The sequence below is a fragment of the Girardinichthys multiradiatus genome, chromosome X, assembly GCF_021462225.1.
Source record: "Girardinichthys multiradiatus isolate DD_20200921_A chromosome X, DD_fGirMul_XY1, whole genome shotgun sequence".
In the NCBI taxonomy this organism is placed as follows: domain Eukaryota; kingdom Metazoa; phylum Chordata; class Actinopteri; order Cyprinodontiformes; family Goodeidae; genus Girardinichthys; species Girardinichthys multiradiatus.
This window is the reverse complement of record NC_061817.1, coordinates 29801590-29815869: the sequence shown is the minus strand read 5'-3', so window position 1 is coordinate 29815869 and position 14280 is coordinate 29801590. Positions and strand designations below refer to the sequence as shown.

The window sequence follows — 14280 nt, the reverse complement described above, 5'->3', positions numbered from 1 at the left end:
AAATAATTCTGAGGGACCAGCTTTAATGGTGTGGAAGAGATTTGCGGTTTAGTGTAACTGTCTTTGTGAGTGCCTGTTGCATAAATAAGGCTCACTTGCGGTTCTAAAGTAAACACATCTAATCATTTTTGCCCGTTGCTTTGCTGACAGAAGCAGATAAACAGAGCTTGGACTTTGAGTTGCAAATACTACAAAAGCAAACTGGACAGGGTTTATTTAGATATGTTACCCCTATGATGTTCTCTTTCCTTTCTGACAACCATTTCTGCGATTAAAGCAGGTTTTCTATCCAAGGAGTACATTTAGCAACTTGTTTTACACTCTGTTATGAATCTACAAAAAAGCTCAAATGTACATGTTGTTACATCATTTTTTGCCTCCGGCAGACAGTTAAAGAGATCTGTTTAAGATGTCAAATTATATTGCAGGGGTCAAATGAAGTTCTCAGTTCTAAAATTTTGAAATCATTTGCACAATTAAACACTGACACAGACACGTGCATGCGGGTGCAATGGAGAAACGTAGCCTCAAAGAGTGGAGCGCTGCATTACCTGACCTGCATGTAAAGCAGACCCTTTACTACTTCCCCTCCTCCTTCCCTCTTTCTCATGTCGTCATCCCCCCCCCCCCCCAACCTCCAGTACATGTAGTAGATGATATCTGCACACAATTAACCCTACACTCAGAACGAGACACAAAAAAGCTCTGTGCTCGGCTTTTACTATCGTCCCCTCGGCTTTCGTCGGCTCTGGGATTCTGTCTGCTGAGGCATATGCACTCTGTCACTACAACAACCACAACAAACATAACAGGTGTGGAATCTAATCCCAGCCGGCACATCCTTATCCCACACACACGCTCACATACACACTTCTCTGTAACAGCTCCTAGTTAAATCTCACCTGCAGAGCACCTGTGCCTGTCCAACACTCCAGTCACCCCAGACTGTCCATCAGGTGCAGAAAATCCTCAGCGCATTTTTTTGTTTGCCCGTTTCTCCCTCCCTCTGCTTCTCTCACAACCTCCCTCGTCCTCACTCAGTCCCTCTCTTTCCCCGTTTCGCTCTACAATTGCACATGCGGCGGAAACTCTTTTTATTTAATTCATTACAACACGAGCCGATTAACTCCTTCACAGATGGGCTGTCGGGTCCCGCTGGTGCTGGTTAGTTGGTTAGTTGACTGATTGACTGGCTTCTGCGACCACCTCCCCCCAGATACCCTGTCACTCAAGGGTCTGTCCACTCTCCATGCTGTCCTTCCAATATAATCCAATTCTTCCTTTTCCAAACAAGCCTGACCTTTGCAATGCGATATCCCTCCATGACTTATATAGGAGTGGTTCCCATGGTAACCAGGACTCCACCTGTCGTTCACACACTGCTGTCTCTCTCACAATCCCTTTCATTCTTTCTTCTCTTCCCTCAAGTGCTTTTTTGTCACGTCATTACGCTTGAATTTTTCCAAATTTACATACAGCAGCAGCGCTTACACAGGCAGAGTACAGTGCGCTGTGTGCAAGTTGGCTGCAGGGAAAGAAACTATGAAACTGGTTCTTAAATAAACTACATTAAAATGTTTAAATTTGTCTTCCTTCACCTCACAGGAAACAGTTTTGCCCCTGATGGTAAGACTTTGCATGAAATTAGGGATGTCCCCATTTGGGTTCTTTTGTCCCCAATTCCGATCTGAGTGATTTAACAACAGGTATTTGCCGATACTGAGCTCCAGACTGATACAACATAAAAATCATTGTAATGTAAATTGATAACTCATTAGCTTTAAAATGCACTCACCCATTATAAGAGCAATGGAACACTCAATGACAAAGTGAAAAGAAATTTACCTTTTTTGACAAATGTATTAAACAGAATAATAATAATAATGATATGAGAAAACACTTTTCATTTATACTATGACACTCATCCTTTTTGCACTGATCAGTTTCTGCAATTTTGTTTAAGTCCATTTGTGGCAAGTTCGACATGAACTTGAGTGGAAGACACAAACCAATGAAGTCGAAGGAATTTCCCTTAGACCTCTGAGACTGGACTGTATCGCAGCACAAATCTGGGGAAGGACACATTTATGCCACATTAAATGTGATCTCCATTATTTTTAAATGTAAAACATTTGCAACCACCCAGCCCCTTCTAAATAAGGCTGAACCCAATAGTCATTAAGATTGAGCTGTCCCCTTGTGGAGATGGGAGAACGACTCGGAAGGCCAACCATTGCTTACGCACTCCACTAATCCTTATATACTTAGCCATATATCCTTTATGGCTAAGTGGCCAGAGGGGCATAGCAGCCTGCTTTAATTTTGCAGCAACGTGCCTTAAAGATTGTCAGACCTGGAGAAACAAAATGGGGCTTTTTGGCCTGAACACCAAACATCATATATGTGAAGCATGGGGGTGGCAACATCATACTGTGGGGATGTGTTTCCACAGTGCTTACCAGGGTAAAAACAAGCGTCAGTGACATCTGTTTACACCTGTCTGCAGGGAAGTAAATCATTCATTTAAAATAATATTTAAGGTTTCAAACCATTTATGTTCTCAGGCACAAATAGTAAAATCACAGTAACGAGAGCTTTCTCTCCTTTTGCCTCAACATAGAAATGTATGTGGGGAAAGTCCCTTTTAAATGTATTATAGTTAATTTCTTCCATTGACTGTGGTCATCTGTTATAGTTTTATGAAAATCATGGATAGTATTTCCACAATGGGAGTGTCTTTCCTTACTTTCAGCTGCTTAGCAAGTCCCCATTCGAGCTGCCTGCAAAACATCTGCGGAATAATGGTCCTGTTTTAAAATTTCACAGTGGAAATTCTCAAAAAAATAACCATAAGGGTAAATAAACGTTCCAGAAGACTGTTCTGGGTCTTAATTAAAACATCCCTTTAGGGCTATGCTTCAAACTTTCACAAATAATATTTTTTATTTTACAGTTGCATTCTTGGCAGCCTGCCCTACAATGACAGTGGGCAGAGCAGACAAAGACAGGCAGGAAGGTGCAGCAGCCAATACAGTCTCTCTTTCGCTGCAAGCATCATTCCAAAGGATGGGTAACACTTAGATCGTTAGGGAAAAGTCATGCACTGGTGAAGGGCTGCACATTTTAAAACACTGTCCGAGCACATTTTACACTGACAACTCTCTAGGGTGTGGCTGACAACAGGTTCTGAAACAGCCTAGATCAGAACCCTGATCTGATTGAATCCAAACATGTTTACTAAAAACAGTTGCTTTAACTGCCCAGTCCAAGCCTGTTTTGTGTGCTTCAGATTGGGCTACTGTTAGACTTTAAGCTTCAGTCACTAACAGCTAGAAAGCTGCCAATAGTGCACCAGGAAATAACTGAAAACGTAGATACTTTTGTATCTGCATGATGAAACAAGTTAAAATTCTAAAAAAAATTATCAGGGCATCAGTGAAAAAATTCTTTCTTAATAAACACATTTTATTACCTGTTCTCTAGCAGATCTTTCTGATGAGCCCCTCGTGCTGGTGTGAGAGGGTGAGGGTGATGGTGGGTTGTGGTGGGGGCTATGATGGGGATGCTGCAGCTGCTGCTGCTGCTGCTGCTGTTGCTGCTGCTGTTGGTATTTACTCTTCAGGTGATCCATGAAGGCATCCCTCTTTCGTTCCATGTCAGCCTTGTGCAGGTTGGTCAGGGCCTCCAGGCTCTGTGCGGCACTGACGGTGTGGCGGTGCTCCGATGTGTGCACCAAGCCGACATTGGAGAAGCGCCGGCCGCTGTTTCCCAGCGTCCTGTACTCCCGTGGATACTCCAAGTCATCCGTGGAGATCATGTGACTGCCGCCACGCTCAGGATCTAAGGGACGAGGATGGAGGAGGGGAAGGACGGATAAGGAAAAGGAAGAAAGAGGTAAGAGATAAGAGGAAAGAGGGTGGAAGTGGATGGATAAGAGGGGAATCGCCACCCAAATCCGCATCCAGAAACATTTCAGGGTGGATACATTCATACACACAGCAGACACAGATAGGTAGAAACAAGTGAAGCAAGGGGAAGCAGAGTGGAAAAACGGCACAGAGGAGACAGGAGAGAGAGAAAGAAGATGGGATGGGATGTTAGACTATTTGCCACCAGGACTGAGCAGTTTCTTGCAGAATTATTGATTTCAAGTTCTAAGGGGGAAGAAAAATGAGAAAAGTAAAGTACTTCCGCAATAGATCAAAGACAGGACTTCCAACTGAATTTGTCTTGGAGGTTATTCCGTTCTGATATGCCTGTTTGTCTTTAAATGGATTTCATTTTTTACTTAGGAAACAGGCAAAGAGAAAATTTTTGACATTAAAGTGATTGAAAGTCAGGTGGGAACATGTAGGAATAGTTACATAATTTCTATCATTAATCTGTCTTGCTTTCCTCACCAACTTGTGCCCATCATTCCCTCTGTCAGTTGTCACCCGCTGACACTTTCTTTACATGTTCTCACTATCTTTCTGTTCCTTCTGTCCATTTTAAGGACTCCCGTCCCTCCGACAGCATGTGGCCTTTTTATCAGGGCTCTATCTGACAGGCAATACAGCCCAAGGTGGAAGGCAGACAGGAAGAGAACAAAGACAGGCGGAAGGAGATGGTTACACATAAAATATGTGACTGGAATAACAATGAACTTAAGATGGGACAAAAGAGCAGGGAGCCATTTGCCCCATGAGTTACCTTGCTTAGGATAAGAGGCCCCAGCGTTGGCTAAAAGAGAAACATGTGAAGGGTTAATTTGTGTGTTTGTGCACAGACGTGCAAGCAAACACATCAGGTCCATTTCATATGACAATCAGAAAAGAGCTATCAAGGGATAGCACTTTCTCTGGAGTTACCAGAAGGTAATGCATTATATATGCATCATAATGGATGCAAACAAGTTAACATATGGGATGGCTGGGTATGAATGCCTTTTGTGTCTTCTCATAACCTGCTGCAATGAGTGACAATGATTATGCATTTTCACAGGAAAATTAAATTGCAAATTACAGTCATTGATTGGAAATAAAAATCAATTCTGCAATTCTGGTTAAATTAAAAGTGTAAAATAGGGCTAAAGAAAGCTGACCTCTTGCACATAAAATGCTCATCAGCAGCAATAGGATGAGCTGAACTAGTGAGCAGCAGAGGGAGACTTCTTCAGGCAGAATTAACAATTAGACTGTTAATGAACAGAGAGAAAAGACGTTTTCCCACACAGAGGTTAAACTGCCACACAGCATGAGGTTGTAAGGAGGAGCAGGTCTGTTCTAGCAATGCAGAAATCAAACAGTGTATTCATTTTAAACCCACTTCTCACTTTATTCATGCTCGAAGAGTTATCACACTTAAGGGTGATCCTCACTTTTAACACTCTGCCCTTACATCCTTCACATTATTAAGTGCTGATAAACTGAGCAGGAGTGAGACAGAATGGAATGACCTCGTGGCTAACAACATTAGCATTGAGTTCTCCACTGCTCTCCGAGGCTGCTGGTCGTATTCATCTAACCCCCCCTTAGAGATCCCTCCTATCTGGTTTACACTTCATTACACTGGAGCTTATTGTGCATCAGCTAACAAGGACCTCACTCAAGGGTCTGATTACAATAGTGAGAAAAGATGTGTCTGTGTGTTATAGCTTGTTAATGTGCCTGAGGGTCCGCAACAGGACAGTAAAAAGCTGAGAAGGCAAAATGCTGCAAAGACTAAGAACTGATTGGTTTCTTCTCTCAGATTCTGCCTCTGTAGATATGGTAACTGTTAGGACCCCTTCATAACAGGCAAAAACCAGTTTATACATCGCTGGATAGTGGAGCGAGAAATTTAAATTGCAGCATGAATGCTGTTGTGACATAGCGCTCTTAGTTCCGATTTGTTTTTTTTTTCACGGGAGGTCTCTGCACCTACACTATCAGTTTCAGCCTTACTGTGGCAGAAGGAATACCAACGTGACTTTCAATTTAGGACTTATCAACAACATGATAAAATGCAGTTAAGTAGGGTTTCTGTAGGGAGTGTTATGAATTATCGAATGTGCCATCCTGCAGGAAAAGTTCAATCTGGCACAGAGCAATGTTTACACATTCAACAGAACAGTCAGAAGGAATCTTTTGCAGAAAATGTTAAATTAGTTTGTTTCCCTGACAACTGTAAGTAAATCACTGTTAAGTATCTGAAGCCTGATTTTTGTTTAAATAAATTGTTCCTATGTGTTGGTTTTTGTGATTTTAAAACCTATTAACTGTTGTTCTTGGTTTTTCTTCCTCCTTCTACGCTTCGACATCGTCATCCTCATTGTTAAATACGATGCCTGGGTTTATCTTTGAAAGGATGGAAAACACATCTTGAATTTAAACTGCAGCCTAAATAACTCACAACTGCCCCCTAGTCAACCAGTCTATGCACAGTTTGGAGGTTTGTGTGCTTCTCCCAGTCGGGACACCGGTACATACTGATCTCTATGTTTGAGGGGACTGACCATGGCACTGTATGCATTGGCATGGAGAGTGTAGCTGCTTGGTGAGATTTGCTTTGCTGGAGCCATAATATTTAGCAGTCAGCTGAGTGTTGTGAAGATGTTACCCTGGTTTCTGAAACTTTGTTGTGAAAAATTGTCTCCACTAAAGGAGATTAAGAGAGTACTACAGTTGCTACTAATGCTGTGATTTTGTTTTGTACCCTTTAGATAAAAGTCATGCAGAAAATGTTTTATCAAAAAATATTATCAAAACGTTTTCTGACTCTTTCTGCACCACAAAACATCACTAGAAAATTAACTAACAATGTCCAAATAATTTCTCATCTTCAATATAAGAATTTGACTCGTCTATATGTTCATGTGGAATTGGTGTGTGTGTAAAACAAAAATAAGGTTTGAAAATGAAGAACTAAATAACCCATACGACAAGGATTAAAGTAGAATGTGTTGTTGGTATATTTGAGGTTGTCAGGCCTACAATGGTTTGAATGCAATTATTGAGAAACCCTGGAAGTTAGTCAGCTCATTATATGTTTTGTTTTTCCATTTTACTCAGCAGGAGTTTTCCTTAAGCCCCTGTACCTCAGGGAAATAACAACAAGAGCAGCGCCAAGGTGTTTCTAATCTAGAAAGGCTGCTTTCTACAAAACAAAGGTTGGAAAGAACTATAATCAAGTTTATTTTTTGCACAGCATTTATTACAGACCTGTGCAGGAAAGAAGCTCTTGTGCCGAAATATAGGTTGGAATAACACCTTTGCCAATACTCGGCACAAATAATCAACTCTGTTGTGATATAACGGAGTATTTCTCTATAAGGCTTGTTTTGGTTTGGCAACACTATATGACAAAGCTCTATCTTAAAAGCAGCAGAAGTAAAAGTTGTGTGGGTAGGGATGTAAGAAAAGAAAATTGAAGCAGGTTATTCTTTTTGTATTTTCAACATACATAATGAATATATTTCTACATAAGTTGGCAGACAAAAACCCTGACAGGCAAAACAATGTGTAAGAGCCCACGCAACGGCAGCATAATTTAAAGCATCAATGTAAACTAGATTGGTAAAAAAAAAAACACACTTGCAAGAAAGAAACATCTGCCACTAATTCTGGACATAAAGCCAGCTTTATGTGAACACTCAGAGACCAAGAAAATGTAGCAGCACTTTCATGATCCACTGAATAATTAAATGTCGGAATGAAAAGGGAGCCTGCAATCTAAATTGATAACACCGGTGACCCCAGCCAGTGAGGCGCAGCTCCACTGTAAGATCCAGGAATGATCGGGGGCCTGATCAAGATCTTTTACCCATTTAGAAAAGAGCCAGCAGAGTTGTGCACTGAAAGATAATAGAAGACAAATGGGCAGAGGGAAATTATAATCTTTAAAAGATTGATTCTACATGGTAGGAAAAAATAACTTAACGTGCATCTCAACTGTAATTGCTCTTTGAGGTTTACGGAAAACAAATTGCTTGAAACCTTCTTTCAGCAGTTAGTTAGGTTTTCAGTGTTTGATTTTTGTATGGCACTTGTATAGATCTTTCTTCACAAAGCCACCCTCTCCTTAACTTTTCACAGTTTAAGTCACCAGCGCCTTCAGTTGGTTTTTAATGCATACAGCTTGTGACCTGAGCAGTTCGCCAACCCACTCCCAATAACTATGAAAACACACATTTAAATGTTCAGTATTTCTAAACCCAAACCCTGAACCACCCAACTTGAAGAGAAAAAAACATTTTTTTCCTACCTCACTGTCAAGCCACACAGGGAACTGGACTTTAAAGTCAGGATTCATGGATGCTCCTCATCATATGCAGACTCATATAGTATGGAGAATCAGAGAAAGTAGTTTGGGTGCTTTGATGGATTTGGAAACAGCGAGCACTGCATCTTTTTATTTTGAGGGTGTAGTACGAGTGGGTCAAAACGAGTGGAAAAATGAACAAGAGGTTTCATGTCTCAGAGAGCTGCAGCTCTGGATACAGTGGTTAAGTAAAACCTAATTTCACAGGTGTCTTAAACATTTAGATTCCTCCTGAGGCTAATGACTGAACATTGTTTTCCTAAATATGTTAGAGACACAAGTTTCTGAAAAAATTATTGCGTCCTCTGGCTAACAATTTCATCTCCAGCTTTTAGTAGTCATTATTACTGTAAGTATTCATGTAAGTATTTTATGTGACAGCACAGGTTTGCCATAATTGTGAAGTGGAAGGAAAAAGATTCACTGTTTCCAAATGTTTCTATAAATAAAAATCTGTGTATTTGTATTTAACCCAATTTACCCAATATCCTTCAGTCTCCCAGACAACTGAGTCTATCTGTGCTAATTTTAATCTCAGTATAAATACAGCTGTGCTGTGAAGACCTAAGTGGTGTGTTAGACAGCAACAGCTATCAAACAGCATCATGAAGACCAGAGACACACCAGACAACTTAGGGGTAAAGCTGAGAAGAAATTTAAAGCAGGTTTAAATTATAAAACAATATTTATTAAAGCCCAGAATTATTCATAACCCTGCCAGATTTAGGTATAAAATAATTTTCAACTATGAAGTCTGTTTCTGCCAGAACATGGGACAGGAATCATAATAAAACAATTGAAAAGGAGCAGTAAATAAATTATTTAAATGTTTTTTGTTTACATTTCATTAAAACATGATATGTCAGAAATTGTTCTCACTCTTTTCTGTAATCAACCGAAACAATTTTACTGGCATTACAACAAACAAACCTCTTTGATGATTTATCTTTAATATGAGCTCCAAGTATATGAGGTTGGAAGGCCTCCCTGCTATCACCCTAATCTTTAGCTCTCCCAACACGATCAGATTGTAGTCTGAACTCTTGCTGGGCCAGTCCAAAATGTTAATATAAGTTCCATTCAGAAAAACATGTTGGTAAAAAAAAAAAAGAGATTACTTTAAACCCATGATTAATTTTGGTTTAATTGTACCAATATTTGAACATCATACTGGACACCATTCAACTCACCATCCACAAATGAAAAGAGCATGGCACAAATGCGAAACCTACCAAGACATGGCTGTTCATCCAAACAGAAAGGTAAGGCAAGGAGAGCATTAATCAGACAAGCAACAATATGTGGTGGAAAACTGATACTGCACAACATCCTGAAAACAACAACCCCAGGATAACAAGCACGGTGGTTGCAACCTCATGCTGTGGGGATGTTTTTCTTTAACAGGGACAGGGAAGCTGGCCGGAGCTAATGGTCAGATAGATAGAGATAAATCCCAGGCAATTATGGAAGAAAGCCTGTTAAAGACTGTAACAGATTTGAAACTTCAGTAGACATTTATCAGAATTAAACCCTAAACATACAGCCAAACCACAATAAAACGGTTTATTTCAAGGCATATTTATGCTTTAGAATGGCCCAGTCATGTACAATGAAATAAAAGGCTCATTTTAATGTAACCTGAGTGAATGTGATCCAACAAATTATTTCTAAACACCAAATATTTAATCTACTTTATTTAATTCTACTTTTATTACCCATCTATCTAGAAGGGTAATAAACAAAATTTCAACAACATGTTAAGTTTTTGGTCATTTCTGAATTTAAAGAAAGAAAAAATTGCATTTTTAGTAGCAGAGTTGTTGAAATATTTAATTTATTTCAATACAGTATAGCAGGACAAATAAGACAAATTCTTATGTGACAAAATAAGAAAAATGCAGTTCAAATTCTAAATGACATTAAACTTAAAAACTTGTTGAACTAAATATTAGATCTTTTACCACTGTTCATTGATGGAAGAAATTTGTAAATCTTTCAGCACTGGATCCACAAAACCATTGCAAAGACTTGCATCTGGATTATCTCTTATTTAAGTACAGAAACAATGCCAGCAGGCCAATTGAAGAAGAGCACAATAACACAAAAAGCATCAATAATCATCATGGTATTTATTTATTTATTGTTTGTGTTTCATACACAATTAAAGCCAAGACATGTTTAAATGGAATTATTGAGACACCCTGGACATTAGTCAGCCCATTATACGTTTTGTTGGTTTGAACAGGCTTTCTGTTAACTGTTGTGTTTTTCATTGTGTGTTTTATTGTATGCATCTTTTGTATGGCACTTCATTTTAAAATAGATTTTATTGGTTTTCTCTACAGCACTTTGTGGTGGTTTTGTCTGAAAAAGTGCTTAACAAATAAACTTTACTTACTTCCTTACTATTCACATAATTACTTAAATTTATTTTTCATTCATTTATCTTCTACCGCTTATTATTCCAAATGGTTCACGGGGGAGCTGGTGCAAATCTCCAGCAGTCTACGAGCAAGAGGTGAGGTACACCCTGGACAGGTCGACCATCCATCGCAGGGCAACACAGAGACATACAGGACAAACAACTATGCACACACTCATTCACCTGTTAAAGCAATTTAGAGAGACCAATTAACCTAACAGTCATGTTTGAGACTGTGGGAGGAAGCCAGAGTAGCTGGTGAGAACCCATGCATGCATGGGGAGAACATGCAAACTACATGCAGAAAGACCCCCACCCGGGAGTCAAACCCAGGACTTTCTTGCTTCAAGGCAACAGTGCTACCAACTCTGCCACCGTGCAGGATGATTTTTATTGCTGTGATCATCTCCGGACCCCCAGAACATTTCAGCTGTTCAAAAACAAAACGGATATAGTTACCAAAGTTTGAGTCAAATTTCTGATTTCTGTCTGATACCTCTAAAACAGAACATGCTTTGCTGCAAGGCATGAACCAGCTCCTTGCGGATTCCAGGCTAAGACAGCACACAAGGCACAGAGACTGGAGCGGGAATACTGAATCAGAGAAGAACAACGGTGGAAGTAAAGTCGGCAAAGTGCTTCTCAGGCTCTTCTGTTAATGCTACAGGCAAAAGGAAATTAGCTAAACTGGAAGCTGTTGACACTCGCAACTGCATGCTCTATTGGGGAAAGTTAAAACAAATTACTAGAAGAACACAAAAGGCTGAACAAAGCACTTTAACAACAGAAGGGGCTGAAGTAACTATTCCTACAAAAAGATAGTTCTACAATAAAAAAAAGCAATTTTGGCAGGGATTACATTTCAGGAATTTAAACTATTTTAAATTTAATCAAGAATGTTTGTCAATGTGGTTCAAAATTGATTAGCCTATGTATACCTCTTTATATAGTGTGCCTGCTCTGCCACTAAGCTACAAGGTGCCTCCCTGAAGTGACCTTAAAGAGCCAAAGAACATATGTTGAGAAAACTAACTGATGCCAGAATTACAGAGGCTGAGGGGTGTGACAGACAATATCCTCAGAAAAACACATTGACAGCTACATTATTGTAGTGCAGGTAAATCCTCACTAGTTAACACTGACTGATTATATGGAGGAAAGTGTGACTTGCAAAACCACCATGTGGCTCACTAATTGTAAAAATGTTGTTTGGAGGGGATGCCTGCTTTTGCACAGGAGTCTAACAATATTTTTCAGAACAGGTGCAGAAATTACAACATCTATCTGAATAATGCCAACATTTTTTGTGTTAAATTTTTGTATTTTCCAGATCTGGTCATTCACCACTGTGGAGAATTACAGGCAGATTAGGCTTGCCACAGAGTGCTCCTAAATACCTCCATAGAGTGCCAGTTTGTTAAATATGCTTGTTTTATTAGTGTATTTATTAGTGTGGCCGGGCACTCCCTTAGAGATAGGGTGAGGAGCTCGGCCATCCGGGAGGGGCTCGGAGTAGAGCCGCTGCTCCTCCACATCGAGAGGAGCCAGTTGAGGTGGCTCGGGCATCTATACCGGATGCCTCCTGGACGCCTTCCTCGGGAGGTGTTCCAGGCACGTCCCACCGGGAGGAGGCCCAGGGGACGGCCCAGGACACGCTGGAGGGACTATGTCTCTCGGCTGGCCTGGGAACGCCTTGGGCTCCCTCTGGAGGAGCTGGAGGAGGTGTCTGGAGAGAGGGACGTCTGGGCGTCTCTGTTGAGTCTGCTGCCCCCGCGACCCGGTCCCAGATAAAGCGGAAGACGACGAGTACGAGTACGAGTATTAGTGTATCAATGAATCAATGTGACATTGCTGCTTTCCAGCATAGGAAGGGACTCTTGTCATTTGCAGTAAAAACCGTTTAAAACAGACTGTTTTATTTAACTGAACAGGAATAAAAAATTATTCTTATGTCACTGTTTCCTGCTACTTGTGTTCGATTTACACTTAAAGTTAAAAAAAAAAAAGCTATGGGTTAAAATAATAAATTAAATAAAATTAAAAGCTAACTCTAAATGAAAATGTGAACTATTTGTTTTCGTTTTAGATCATCTCAGAAAGCTTAAAAGCACTCGTCCCTCCTTCTACACCAGAACAGGCGAGTTAAGTTAAAGCAAAGGCTGGCAGTCAGAGACAGCCATCAGGAGAAGGTCAGCAAGCATGTGTGAGCTGCTGGATGTAATTGCAAACCAAGACAATCAAAAGGCTTCAGGCATCTTAACATAAAACTAACACAGACAGCTACACAGAAGATGATGCTAGTACTTTCCTTGATCTTAAAAACACAATAAAAAATGCCACATCCAAATGTTTACCTCCTGTTTTCCTCTATTTACAGCACTTTCCTACTAGGAAATCCCGCCTGCTAATGGGTTAACCTTTCCCCAGTCAACACTTCACAGTGTTGACAGCCAACAGTACGTGTAAATCCATATACGAACTTGTTAACAAACAAAACCCATCACACCGACAATTACAGTTAGCTATGGTTTAAGTGAAACGCTTGTGAGGCCCTGCTGGAGAAGAAATGCCAGAGAAGATGTGTTAGTGCAACAGAGACAAGAAGACATAAAAAGAGAAACAGGTGGTGGAAGCTGTATAATGCACCTATTTGTTTCCGTTGCAGTTGTGATAAAAGCCTGCCAGTAGCAGATGAGAACACCTTCCAATTACAACCTGTTGTTAAATCAGGGCCGAAGACACATGGGAGCCCCTGGGTGTGAAGAAGACACTCCAACCACATCTCATTATAACACTACAGATACGTTTACCTCACAGGGGAAACCCCCTCAGTCCTCCTGCTACCTTCAATAAGATACCATATGGAGACAAGCAGTTGTAACAGAGTTAGAAGCTGTTGGATGAATGTTTGCAGAAGATGGGTGCTGTTAGCTTTTCCTGCCTGCAGAGATACTTCATGGAGCTGATACCTGATACCTACAGATACCTTGATGAGTGTTTAACCAAGGTATCTGTAGGTATCAGTCAGTGTTATGCACCTCAATGGTTGAAGGAACCTCGGATCTTTATAGGGCATAACACTGACTGATACCTACAGATACCTTGGTTAAACACTCATCAAACACTGCAAGTTTAAAGATATAAATCATAGCTTAATTTAACTTAATCCTTTTTGAACCACTGTGCAAAGGATTACATTTGTGTTTTCTGATTAAAAAAGATTACAAATACCTGGGATTGCAATGGTTTTGGTTTAGCTGCACAGCTTACATCTTGCTTGTGTGTTATTAAAGTTTGGTAAAATAAATAAATAAATAATAATGAACAGAGGTAATTAAAAATTAAACATTTAAATTATTTGCTTTTAAATGATTTGGAAAAAGTCAAAACCAGGGTTTAACCTTAAAAATAGTATCTTCTTATCCTTCATAACGTCAAACTAAAATCTTAACCTAGAATTAATTCAAACTGCAAATCTGAAACACAAAAAAGCTGATGAAAAATGGAAATGAAAAAAAGATGAATAAAAATCTAAAACTGCTTTGCTAATGATATGCTGTGTTACAGATTTTCTCAAT

At 40.0% G+C, this 14280-nt stretch overlaps 1 protein-coding gene across 6 annotated transcripts in view; it reads right to left on the bottom strand.

Annotated features, from left to right (window-relative positions):
- Positions 1-14280, bottom strand: part of si:ch211-278a6.1 (SRC kinase signaling inhibitor 1) — a 138510-nt gene that overhangs the window by 53118 nt on the left and 71112 nt on the right. For all 6 annotated transcript variants that reach the window (XM_047356912.1, XM_047356914.1, XM_047356913.1 and 3 more), the window contains exons 2-3: positions 4693-4722; positions 3473-3840 (exon numbers count right to left, since the gene is read on the bottom strand). In XM_047356912.1, coding sequence (XP_047212868.1) covers positions 3473-3840; positions 4693-4722 — 398 coding nt within the window. The remainder of the gene's footprint in view (positions 1-3472; positions 3841-4692; positions 4723-14280) is intronic.